At 53.6% G+C, this 12625-nt stretch overlaps 1 protein-coding gene across 2 annotated transcripts; it reads left to right on the top strand.

The window, feature by feature from the left end:
* Window positions 1–2785: 2785 nt before the first annotated feature.
* FGF8 (fibroblast growth factor 8) lies at window positions 2786–12032 on the top strand. Of its 2 annotated transcripts, none has more exons than XM_064145608.1 (6): window positions 2786–3071; window positions 3724–3869; window positions 3956–3992; window positions 6085–6232; window positions 10372–10478; window positions 11610–12032. In XM_064145608.1, exons 2-6 carry the CDS (start codon window positions 3838–3840, stop codon window positions 11895–11897), a joined length of 612 nt encoding a protein of 203 aa, XP_064001678.1. In that variant the 5' UTR covers window positions 2786–3071; window positions 3724–3837; the 3' UTR covers window positions 11898–12032. The 2 variants fall into 2 exon arrangements, with proteins under 2 accessions (XP_064001678.1, XP_064001677.1); XM_064145607.1 differs by having other exon boundaries at window positions 6052–6232.
* Window positions 12033–12625: the final 593 nt, after the last annotated feature.

Here is a 12625-nt window from a genome sequence, read left to right as displayed (position 1 = left end):
TAGAAACTCCCACAGCACTTGCTGCACTCTTTTCAGTCTCTGCTGTACAGTGGCCCAGGCAGCCCTCTCCCTGGGTTTTACATTCCCTCACCTGCTGCCCCTCCATCTCCTCAAATCCTCTCCTGGTCTACCCACTGCTAGAATGCAGTCTAGGCTGCTCCAGGAGCTACTTCCATGGTCCTGGCTGCCAGGGGAGCCTATGTGGGATGCACAGGAGGAGGAGATGTGGGGAAAGTCTAGAAGCAAACCTGGACCCCAGCCAGGCTGGGACGGCTGGCTACATGTCCTGTTTCCTCTCTTAGCTCTTGCTTCTTGGTGTTGCAGCTCTGCAGCTGTGCCTGAGCATCCTCAGCTTTATGGGAAAGGGGGTGAGAAGGCTGCAGCTCACATTGCCAGTGCTTCATCTGCAGCATTTATCATCCCTGAAAAACATGTAATATACAAACTGTTCTCTTGGAGACAGATGCTCCTGTGCCCGCTCAGCCTAAATATGATCCCAGTCCTGCACATTAGGACAATGGGCCAGTGGGGTACTGAGACTTGATGGGACCATGCTGGTAGCTCACTCCAGGGACCACAGTCTGATGGCTGCCTGGAGTGCTGGGGACACAGCAGGTCCCCAGGTATTTCTGTCAGGAGAGGATTTCTTCCACCAGCTCCATAGCAGCTTGGCCTGATGCCCAGCTGGTTTTGGGAGTGCTGATCTAGAGTTTCTCTGCTCCACAGGAGAGCCAGACAGCCCATTTAACCTCAGTGCCTGGGGATGGAAGGGACCAGGGGGCTTAGCTCAGATGGCCTGTGAAGGAGCTGATAGGCAGGCTGATTTCCCTTGTGCTGCCTTGCACAGGACACAGACTTTCAGAAAAGGTTTGTTTTTTACTGAAAAAGCAAACTGGGGGATGGGGTTGGGGATGTGTGTGTGTTTGTGTGATTCTTGATGCAGACACAGGTCACCCTATGGTTGACTAGGAAGCACCAAGAGAAGAAGGCAAATGCCTCTGTGTGGGCACTCAACTTCCCTTCAAAGAGCAGATTGTGGCCAAAAGCCAAGACAGCAGCAGAGGTGGCATAAGCCTGGCAGTGGCAATGCTGTCCTCATCTACTGCCACCAAGCCACTCCTGTTGCTCCCCTGCCCACAGGACAGGGGCTGTAGACACTTTAGCTGTGGGCCTGAGGGTGGCTGGCAGGAGCATCATCTGTCATTCGCTGTCAGATGAAGTGTGGCCGCGCCTGGGTGATCCCGCACCGGCTTGATTTTACAGCCATGACTGGCACTTGAGCCTGTTTGCTGAGGGCAAGGGGCATGCAGGCTGTCAGCTTGCTGCTGCCCCTGACCCTGCACGGGACATCATAAATCTCCTGGTTTAAGGCAGCCTGGGCTATTCTGGACATGGTGCTGTGGAACATGATGTGGGGCATGCAGGATAACGTGTAGCCCAACCCTACACCCACTGGAGGTGAAGCAGGGGTGGCTGCTGGTGAGCAAGAGCAGCATTTAGGAAAGAAGCAGTGCCTAAATCCCTTTAGCTTTATATATACATAAAGGTGATTGTTTGAATTTAGAGCATGGGGAATATGCAGTGCTGCCTGCTCTGACTTTGCCTTGTTTTCCCTAGGCAACCCAGAGAGGTGGATTTGAGGAGCCACCTTACCTGTACTATGGCACATCAGCTGTTTGCATGGCTCGATGTGGAGAGTTTCTCTTCTGAGCTCATTAACTGGGTGGATGAGATGAATGTGTGAGCATGTACTGCCTGTGGAAACCCACTCCTGCTTCAGCTGAGCACCTTCAGTACCCACCCTGCATGTTCCTGTGGTGCTCCTGAAGTCTTCCAGCTAAACGCATGCAGGGCAGAAGATTTCTTTCAATTTGTAGAAAAACTCAGTAACATTCTTCCAGCACTCCACACCAAGAAAAAGGGAAGCAAGATGCATAAAGGGAGAATTTTGCAGGAAATTTTGTACAGTACAGGGCAGTTTATCACCCTGTGCTGTGTCTTGACAATACTTAGGCAGGGGCTGTGTGTCTCCTTGAGCCAGCCCTGGACTGGGCAGCACTCAGGCTCCTGTTTGCTTACGACACCCCTTGGCAGTGATGATGCTGGGCAGGACCAGGTGAGACCATGGCAGCCCTGGGAAAGCCATCATCTGAGGTGACTGTAGGCAGCATTTTGGGGTGAAACTCAGAGTGCATGGTGAGGGGAGGCAGAGTGGCATACACGTTTGGGCTCACCAGGTGCTTGAGCAAGGGGCAAAAGGTGTGAGCTGGATGTCAGCGTGTGGTGAGAGAGAGAAATCTCCTACCTATGACTGCAGCTAGCATGTGCCTGTGTGTGTGCGCAGGGTTGGGGGGAGTGCTTTAGGAATTGGGGTGAGCAAAGAGGAGAGTGTGTCTGTGCTGTGGGGTGCAGAGTGTGTGCAGGAGGGCTGTGTGTCTGAGGGGTGTGAGTGGGAAGGAGGGGGCTACATGGGCAAGGCTGTATGCATGTGCAAGCAGGGAGTACCTGCGAGGGGCTGCATGCATGCGTGTGCTTGTGCAGGGCTGTGTGTGGATGAAGGCTCTGTGTGTGGGTGCAAGACTGCGGGTGAGGGCTGTGTGTGTGGGTGCAGGGCTGTGTGTGTGCGTGTGCGGCGGTGCAGCCCCGCCGCTCTGTCACTCAGAGGCCGGCTGACAGGAGCTGCCTCTCCAGCGGCGGCAGATAGCGCTGATTGCTGATTCGAGGAAACAAAATAGCAATTGTAATTATGGGCTCTGATAAGATAAAGGAGGGCGCGGGGAGCGCGGGGACCGGCAGCGGGGCACGGCCGGCAAATTAGCAGCTGTCACTCAGCGCCGAGCAGGCGGCGCCGGCCTCGGCCAGGTACCGGCCCCGGGGGCCGCCCGCCGCAGCCCCGCCGCAAGCCCCCGCCCCGGTGCGCAACAGGTGACGGGGCCGGGAGTGCCGGGGCTCGACGGAACAATGCAGCCCTCGGCGGCCTCGACCGGGTTGCGGGGCTGAGCCCCGTCCCGCCGCCACCGCCCGGCCCTATGGCCCCGCAGGGCCGGTCCTGAGTGCCTCCGTCCCACCAGGTAAGCTCCGAGGAGGGATGCTTCAGAGGGTGGAGGGTGTCCCGCTGCCCGCTCCCCACTTCGGCTGCGGTATTTACTCAGCCGCGCTCACTCTCGAAACTCAGGCCCCCTCCATCCCACTCTGGTAATCCCTTTAATGTCTGGCGCGTCCCGGGAGGGCTTGCCAGCCCGGTCCCAATCCACACCACGCCCGCGGAGGGGCGACCCTAGCGGGCAAGTGCGGTCCCGATGCCCCCTCCCTTTTTTCCAGCCCTTAAACCCCCTTTTACGCATGGGGAAACTGAGGCACGGGGTCCAGAGGGCGTCCCGTCGGCGGCTGCCTACGGATCCCGGCCCCTAAGTGCCAGTCCCCCGGGCTCGGTGATACCTGACCCGCCTCGGCAGGTACCGCTGGGCTGGGGAGGGGAGCTGGAACAGCAATTCGGCCGGGCTTCCCTCTGCGGCAACGGCCGTCCCTCGGCCACGCCTGTCCCCGCCGTCGGGGGTGCGGGCCGGCCTGGCCGCCTCCCGGGGCGACAGCGGGGCCGCGGAACGGGGCGGGGGGCTCCCGCGGCGGGGGGCCGCCGGCCGTGCGCCCCAGGGGCTGGGCGGGTGGGCCGGCGGGGTGCTTTCCCCTCTGTAGCCGCTTGTGCCCTCCTTTCCTTGGGGTGAGGACGTGCCGGCTGGTCGAGAGAAGCTGAGAAACCGAGGCAGTGCCGCGCCGCCCCCCCGGGCGCTCTTCCCGCGCCGCCGGGCCCCGGGCTCCCGGCCCCGCACCGGCGCCGTGATGGACCCCTGCTCCTCGCTCTTCAGCTACGTGTGAGTATCAGCAGCCCCAGCCCTCTCGCCCCGGGCCCGCAGACCACCGGTTCACACCTCTCTCCTGCTTTCTCTCTTCCTCCCAGGTTAATGCACTTGTTCGTACTCTGCCTGCAAGCCCAGGTAAGTGCCCGCCTGGCCGCCCGGCTTTGTTCGCCCCTCGGGGATGGGGGATGCCCCTCGGGCGCTGCCGAGCGCCTCGGGCTCTGGAGGGAAGGAGGGAGGAGGCACAGTTCAAAACCTGGGAGACAAAAGTCGCCTGGTTGTAAAAAGCTGAGGCGGAGGGTAGAGCCTCTCTGGGCTGTGAAATAAAGTGCGGGAGACTCGGGCAGGGAGCACCCCGCTTTCAAGGAGTTGCATAGGGTTATTTTGAAGTAGCTTTAGGTGTCCCTCCTCGACTCTAAATGGTACCGTGGATACCCCTGTTCCTCCTGTCTGGGGATTTTTTCCTATACAACTTCATCCTTAAAGTAAAGCGGGATTTAAAAGGGGAAGCATCTCACCCCTACTAAAACCTTAGTCAAAATCGTGGGGTTTGACTGAGCTTAAAACTGTTAGACTTTCAGCACCGCTGGTTTGTATCGCTAGAGACAGAAATGTCATGAATAGATTAAGCAGCCCGGGCAATACCCGCATACCGGCAGGCTCTCGTCTCTGCAAATGGAGCACCTCCAGACTGGGGCAAACCCCCATTATTCCTCAGATCGCAGGTGCAGAAGCTTTGTTTAAAATGCCCTTTAAGCTGCTGTTGTGGTTTTTGGTGTGGGTTTTTTTTTTTCCTTAAAATTTTCCTGGAAGCTTGGAGGAAAAAAAAAATCAAGTTTCCAGATGAAAAGTGAAGGGAACAAAGCACTGGGAATGTGCAGTTGTATAAAAGCATAGCTGTAATATTTTGGAGTATGGGATGGAGACCAAATAGCAGCATGGCTAATGACTGACCTCTCCTCCACATGGTACCCTCATCAGAGCTGGGGAGAGAATCCTGCTGCATTATCCAAAACTCGTCTATAGGAAACACACATGCACAGGCAGAAGTGGAGGGAGAGAGATGACATTGACAAGGGGAGATATCTTTATAAAGCCAGCTTTGGGAGAGTAGCGGCTTTTGCTTTTATTGTTTTGTTGTTGTTGTTTAAGATGGGAGGAAATCTTCCCATTTGACATGGGGGTGGCAGGGGGTAGTCTCAGCCTTCTGATGTTGAAAGGAGCTATCTCCTAACATTTGCTCAGAATACATCTTTATAAATGTCAGGGAGCAGTGAAAGTTTCCAGACTTAAAAGAGGGATTTGAGACGAGGGGGGAAAAGACTTCTGTGCAAGCTTGCGAGCCGAGACTGAGGGGGGAGCAGATTTCGCCACTCCCAAAAATCATTTAAAGCCCAGGAGTATCAGCGTCGTTCTGAAGGGGTCAGCTGCGGCTCTGGGGCTAACGGGTTTGGTGTGCCCCGCGGGGCCAGGGACAACCCCGCTGCTGGCATCAAACAGCTGGCTGACGATGAGGGACATGTTTGCACGGGTAGCACGTTGGTATCCTCAGATTCTGATGCCACTGAACACCTAGGGCTGGGGCACGGTTTCCTTATAGTTCTTGTAACTGATAGCTCTACCTTCTCTGGGGAACTTGTATTTGAAGAGCTCTGTAAATGGGGTGTCTGGGAGCACATAAAGAGCCTGGGACCCAGGGGAAAGACAGCCGTTGAAACCGATGGGGCAGCAGTTGGGGTACATACCTAGGACAGCTGGACCAGTAGAATGTTCCTGCAGGGGTGAGAGGGATGTGAGGCAAATGTGTTGACCCCTTAGGGGTAGGGGGCAACTCAATGGCATCCTGCATATCCCCTCACTGTGGACTCCCTTCAGCTCCCAGTCTTGATGCTGATCTCAACGAGTCCTGGGGAGGCCTCTGGGGTCACCGAGCCCTGTTGTGCTACCGAGTCGCCTGCACTCTGCTTTGGGCACCTCTGGAGCAGGCACAGCTCCATAAAGAGCTCTGGACTCTACACCCCCGAGCTTTGCTCCTTCTCCTGGGAGAGCTTTGCTGGTACAGAAGCTACCACCGTGGTCCCGTCTCTGTGCCTCCCTGTAAAGCCCGGCTGGAGGCCAGTGATCTTGGCTCAAGCCCATTCACCCCTCTGAGGAGTAGAGATTATAATGGTGTCGTATATTTTTTAATTTCCTAAAGGTAACTGTTCAGTCCCCACCTAATTTTACACAGCATGTGAGGGAGCAGAGCCTGGTGACGGATCAGCTCAGCCGGCGGCTCGTCCGTACCTACCAGCTGTACAGTCGGACCAGTGGGAAACATGTGCAGATCTTGGACAACAAGAAAATCAATGCGATGGCAGAGGATGGGGATGTGCACGGTAAGGACACGCAACAGGGGTGGGTGGAGGGGAGCTGGGGAGGTGTTTGCAACCCGCTGCTGCAACTGATGATTTCCGTCTTGTTTGTTAGAAATCATTAAAATCATTGGGCTCTTGGTGACTTGTAAAGGGAGAATTTAGGGGTCGGAGATCAGTGGCTGTGTGATTCAAGGTGAGGGCAGGTTCCCCGTGCTGAGGGAGGGCATCAGTGCTTGAAGGATGGGCTTTGCCTTTCTCTTTCGTTCTTGGTTTGCACCTGACTCGGAGGGCTTGGGGCTGTGGTCTGCTGAGCAGCACGAGTTATTGCAGGCCACATCTTTGCAGGGCTGGGTGTCTTGGAGGATTTGTTTTGGAAAAGGAATGGAAATGAAAGTTGAAAAAGAAAGGGATGTGTGTGAGGGAATGGATGCTTTAGAAGCCTTCAGACAGTTTTTGTTTAGGGAAGCAGCATTTTCCTGTCATAGTCCTTCATCCCTCCCTTCCCAAAACAAATCCCAAATGGAGGGATCCAGGAGGCAGTTGGCTATAGGTGAAGATGCTGCAGCATCTCCAGAGGTAAAAAGAGGGGGGACTAATGAACGTGAGAGCTTTGTGCTATGCTGCAGCCCCTCTGCCATTGCCCTGGCAACCCTTCTCAAAACCTTCTGCCACACCAGGGCAAGGGGACTGATTCCCCCCTCTGGGGACACTCGAAGCCCAGATACTTTGATCGTGTGCACTAATGACACATTGGGATGGTCAAACGCTGTGCAGGGGTCAGCGGGGCCAGTGAGTCCCGGCACCACCAGACCTGATCCTGCACCCGGATCAGTGCAGCGCCTGCGCTCCTGCATGTTGTGTGTAGGAATCACAACTGTTTTTCTTGGGCATTAGCTGCAATTTCCCTTTCTTGCTTGGGGAGCTTAGTAGAAATGCTTTTCTTCCTTCCTCTTCAGTTGTTTCTTTTTCCTTTCTTCCTTGTGTTTTTGCTGGAAATTTCATGCTGGTCTTTAGCAGTTCAAGCGAAGCACAAATGCCATCTATACGATATTCCATCCATCCAGCATTAATCTTCCAAACGAGCTATTCCCATCCTAGAGCTGCTCTGGCTTGCAAGGGCATTAGCTAATTTCCCAGGCAAAATATCCTGCCTTGTTTTAGACCTATAAGGCTTGGATTTAAAAGGCAGTTAGTGCATGTTTAAATAACGACCAGGTTTAAATAAGGCCAGAAGGAGGGGACTTGGTGGTGGTGGTGGCGGCTTGAAAAACTCTATTAAAATGTAATAAAAAAGGTTAAGCAGTTGAGGAGCTAAGGAGGCAAATGAAGACTGATCTAAACCAGAAAGAGAACAAGCAGTTTTTCAGATGTAAAGTTTTTAAAGAGTTGCAAGTCTGTAAATGTTAAAATAGAGGTTCAGGATTGTTCTATATGAATCTCTAGGGAGGCCCCCATGTCTGGAAGAACTATTAAAACGCTTCTTACTTTCACCTTTTTTAACATTTCCTGAATACTTTCTCCTCTTCGCAGTCCAGTTGGGGGATCAAGTGTGTCTCGCTGCATTTTTTCAGCATTTACGTAGCCACTTTCCCTTCAAAGTTTGAGCATTGAACATAATTTTACTGGGATAAATCTGTCACTTAAGTGAAAGAATAGAGTTGAAAATGTTAAGCTCCCCCCCCCCCCCCCATCAAAAAAAAAAAAAGAACTCCCCCCAAATGTTGTTTAGAAATCCACTTTTAAAGAAGAGAGTCTCCCTCCCTGAGCCTGCCCTTGTGCTTTTATCCCCGCCCCCCCCCCTCTCATTTTTGGGGGTGGGTATGTAAAAGGGGTTGATTTATTTTTGCAGATGACCCTTTCCCCACGCTGACGTTTTTACAGCCGACTTAACATCGAGTCTGGCGTTTTCAGTTATCTGTCTTAATTGTCAATATTTGATTGGCTTTTTTTAATTCTAAGGGAATGTGGGTGGCTGGTGCAGCCCAGCTCATCCCTCCTGGCCATCAAACAAACTGCTGCTGGCTGCAGTCTGGACTAAACCCTGTGAGTGGCCAGGGATGCCAGCGCAGCTCCCAACCAGCTTGCTGGGTTTTCTGATGTTTGAGGCTGGGGTTTGTGGGGTTCATGGGTCACTTGCAGGGGTCTGGGGGTGCAGGTCCCCAGGGGCGGGTTGTCCTCAACCTTAACTGGTGGGGCCAGAGCTGCGTGCTGGCCAGGCTCATGTGGGGTAGCAAATCCAGCTAGTGGCTGTAAATCATGGGGCCAAAAAAAGGCCAAAAGGGAAGTGATGTGCATCTTTAAAGTGGGGTTTTGTGCTCACTGGGGCTGAGGCCTCCCTGTTCCCTCCCTCCTCTGTCTATCCCTCCCTCCCTGCTCTTTCTATCTCTTGGAGAGAAAAATCAATTCTCCTCAAACCTTTTACTGCCTCTGAGATCAATTCCCCTCCCTTTCCCCAATATAGATAAATAGGGGGTCACAATCTCAGCTCTTCATTTGCTGAGTGTCACTACTGGTACTGGGGATGCTGAGTGCATGACAGGCATTGGTGCTTGGGTGGCACAACCTGACATTGGTTCTCCCAAATTTCTCAGCTCTAAGTCCAGACTGTGCCCTGCTAGGACTGGGGAGCTGTTGGTGCAGTGCAGTTTGGGGATGAAAGCTGCTGCAGGGTGATGTTGCCAGGAGGCATTGTGGGGAGAAGGTGCTGCCTGTACATGGAGCCTGGTTTGTATGGCAGCATCATGTTAGTTTGCCCCAGCAACTGTTCAGATACCCTTCTTGTTGCTCAGCTTGGTTGTATCCAACACTACCTACTTACTGTCCCCACCCTTGATTCCATTACCCTCAGCAATGCCTGTACTGTGAGAGGTGCAGGATCAGGGCACTTCAAATGCAGAAAGCATCAGTTTGCTCCTAGGCCAAGGTGTGATTTAGGTTGTACATGTGTCCACAACCGCTTCCTGCCATTCAAAGCATCCTCCTGCAAACCACCCCCACCCCACACCACTGCTAGCGGGGGCTTGCTGGCAGCTGAGCATCCTGGGGCAGATCTGTACAAGCTGAGGTGCATCACAGTCCTGAGAGAACTGAACAGCCCTTGTGTAGAGACGAGAGAGGAGAAATAAAGTGTTAGTGGACTTTTTCCCATAACAAGGCTGCCGACTTGGATGCTTTGTGGGTTGTGCTCCAATTACCTTGCCAAATAGTGCTTACTTCACTAAGGGCTGAGGCTGTGCAGGAGGTGATGGTGGTTAGATGGAACAATCTCAGCTAGCTTTTCAGTGCCATGGGGAAATCTTTGGTGCTTGGCCCAGCATGGCCTTTTTGAGGTGCAAACAGGTAGCCAGAATCCTCGTTGGGATTTGCCCCTGGGAAAGGAGCAGCCTCTGGGGACGGCAGCTGCGGGGCCGGGGAGAAGGATGTCCTATCCCCATCCTCCTCCTTCCCTAGGGAAGGATGGGCTTCGGGGCTCAGGTTCCCAGGGCGGAGGCAGGGAGGGAAGGTGACAGGTCTATTTATAGGCGGCCCATCGACCCGGCGATTTGCATAGCTCCTTCGGAAGTCGATCGATGCCTCCATTAAAAAACTGAGACCAAATCAATATGCCCTCTCAACTCGTGCAAAGGTGAAAGGCATTAAAAGGATGGCCGTACCCTTCACGCCTCCCCTGCCAGCTGCAAAGTCACTGTTTCTCCTGCAGCCCTGGCGCAGCAGAGAGGCATGGAGTGATGTCCCCTGGGCTGGGGACAGCTGGCAGCATGCAGTGCACTTTCAGAAGGTGCCTGCCTGTTTCCCACCTGCAGGCTCACCCAGACTTGCTTCTGTTTGCAGGACAGCTGGCTTGAGTGCTCCCTGCTCATCACCCTGTCTCCCTTCTGGGACACCTCCGTGGCACCTGAACTATTGAACCCCCACAGAGTAGGCCAGACTGAGCTTAGCCCCCACCCAGCTTGGCTCAAGATGGCAGAGGGACATGGTTGAAGTCATACATGGGTGCAGTGGCAGCATAGAGGGGTAAAAGGCTGTCTCTTAACCTCATGCCTTGAGGCACTTTGGTCCAGCTGCCTCCCTGCCCACTGTGTGCTGGTCCCTGTTCCTGTACCTGCTTCATCCCAGAGACTCCCTGACCTCTCTGTCTTTCCTCTTGCTGCTCTCCTCAGCCAAGCTCATTGTGGAGACCGACACCTTTGGGAGCCGCGTGCGCATCAAGGGGGCAGCTACAGGCTTCTACATCTGCATGAACAAGAAGGGGAAGCTGATCGGCAAGGTAGAGTGCTGGGCTTAAGGGCATGGGAGAGCTACAGGTGCCCTGTGGGCACCAAGCAGGGCGTGCTGCGAAAGGAGCTCTTGTCCAATAAGTAGCCCTTTGGTAGGGATAGGGAGATGAGATGGGGATCCTGAGGGCTCAGCCAATGCAACCCTTTGGAGGGCAAGGAGGTGAAGCATCCTGCGGCCCAGAAGATGGGAGAGGAGGAGAGCAAGGGAGGCAGGCGGGTGCCACGTGAGGAGTATTCCTGGTTTCTCCCTGAACAAATAGGCGGATTGCTGGGCTATTCTCCCCAATTACATGGTACAAGTGCCAGGAATGTTAAGATGCTCTGTGAGGCTGGCCCCAAGGCCAGGCCTGCCGTGTGCTTCAGTTAGTCACGCTCCCTTTGAGCCTCGAAGCTCCCTCTCCAGGGGCAGAGGGGACTGGACAGCAGTTGTCTGAGAGGCTGTTCTGTGGTAACTATTTCCTTGGGGCTGGTCAATGTGGGTCCCCTCCCACGCTCCTACCTTTGTAGGCACCATTCCTGAGTCACCTACTTGGTCCCGTGAGGGCCCTCCTATATCCCTCCCAAAGAGGAATAGGATAAGTGGGTGAATTGCCACTGAGAAGGCAATTGCTTTTGGTTGTGCTAATGGTGGAATTCAGTCCTGGCATGAATGGGAGCAGGATGGGAGTGCGTAAAAACCTCTGTGTGGATGCAGTGGAGGTGAAGGCTGAGACAAGCCAACTTGAGTCTTGCAGTCCACTGCTAGGATCACACTGGAGATGTGAGCTGCAGTGGGTAGCACCTGCCCATGCTACAATGCCTACTCCCCACAGCTTTTCTGACGAAAAGCAGATTTGGGCACATCTGACTTGCAGGAGAAAAAGTGGGGAAAATGAGCCCTTGGCTGCCCACAAGCACCACAACCCTGCTGCCACCTAACCTTTATGGCACAATGAATTGGCAGGTGCCTGCAGGCTCACCCAGACTTGCTTCAGTTTGCAGGACAGCTGGCTTGTTCTCTGTTGGCTTGAGTGCTCCCTGCTCATCACCCTGTCTCCTTTCTGGGACACCTTGGAGCAGTGAGAAAGATGCCTCTGACCAAGAGCCCATTGCTTAAATCTCTTCCTCTGTTCCCTCCTCAGAGCAATGGCAAAGGCAAGGACTGTGTCTTCACAGAGATCGTGCTGGAGAACAACTACACAGCGTTGCAGAATGCCAAGTATGAGGGCTGGTACATGGCCTTCACCCGCAAGGGTCGCCCGCGGAAGGGCTCCAAGACCCGGCAGCACCAACGGGAGGTGCACTTCATGAAGAGGCTTCCCAAGGGACACCAGACCACCGAGCCCCACAGACGCTTCGAGTTCCTCAACTACCCCTTCAACCGGAGAAGTAAAAGGACTAGAAACTCTAGCTCCAGGGTGGGTCCTTGATGTGCCTCTTTTTGCTCACCCTGCCTACACCCCTCCTGGAGGCCTCTCTTCTGAGTCGGTCTACTGTGTGTAGAGACTTTCCCACATGGGTATTAAACAAAACTAAACAAAAAAACACACACAAAAAAAAAAAGGGGGGGGGGGGGGAGGATGATTTGAAAAAAGGAAAAAAAAAAAAGGAGGAAAAAAGGGAAAAAAAAAGGAGGAAAAAGGAAAAAAAAATAGGGAAAAAAAAAAAGGATTACCTGCTCTAGTTGTTGATAATTTGGGGGGATGGGGTGGGTGGGGGTTGTTTGTTTTTTACAAAGATAAAAAGAAAAAAAAAAGAAGAAGAAGAAGAGAGAGGCTCTATTTTTGTACTCCAACTTTAACAGAAACAAAGTGTTCAAAGAATGGTGAAGGGGGGAAAAGTCCTTCACTTAGAAATGTTCTAGTCTGTTTGGGGTTGTGCTTTATTTTGTGTTGGTTTTTTTTTTGGTAGCTCTAGGGTGAAAGGAAGGGGGAAAATCATTTAAAACAAACAAGAAAAAAAAAAGGGGGGAGGGGGGAAGGAAATCCAAATCTGGGAGTGATGTGTTGCTTAAATGAGCTGAATCAACACTTACTGGAGAAGATGGGAGAGGTCAGAAAAGGAAAAGGGTTTATTTCCGAGGCGGCTGGAGGCCTCTCAGGTGGGTTTTGCAGCCTGGGTGATTTGTTAGGAGCTGACTGAGATGTCCAGGGAGAGG

This window comes from Pogoniulus pusillus, chromosome 6 (assembly GCF_015220805.1).
Source record: "Pogoniulus pusillus isolate bPogPus1 chromosome 6, bPogPus1.pri, whole genome shotgun sequence".
Lineage (NCBI taxonomy): Eukaryota > Metazoa > Chordata > Aves > Piciformes > Lybiidae > Pogoniulus > Pogoniulus pusillus.
The sequence above is the reverse complement of the archived record's forward strand: the minus strand, read 5'-3'. Positions and strand labels throughout refer to the sequence as shown.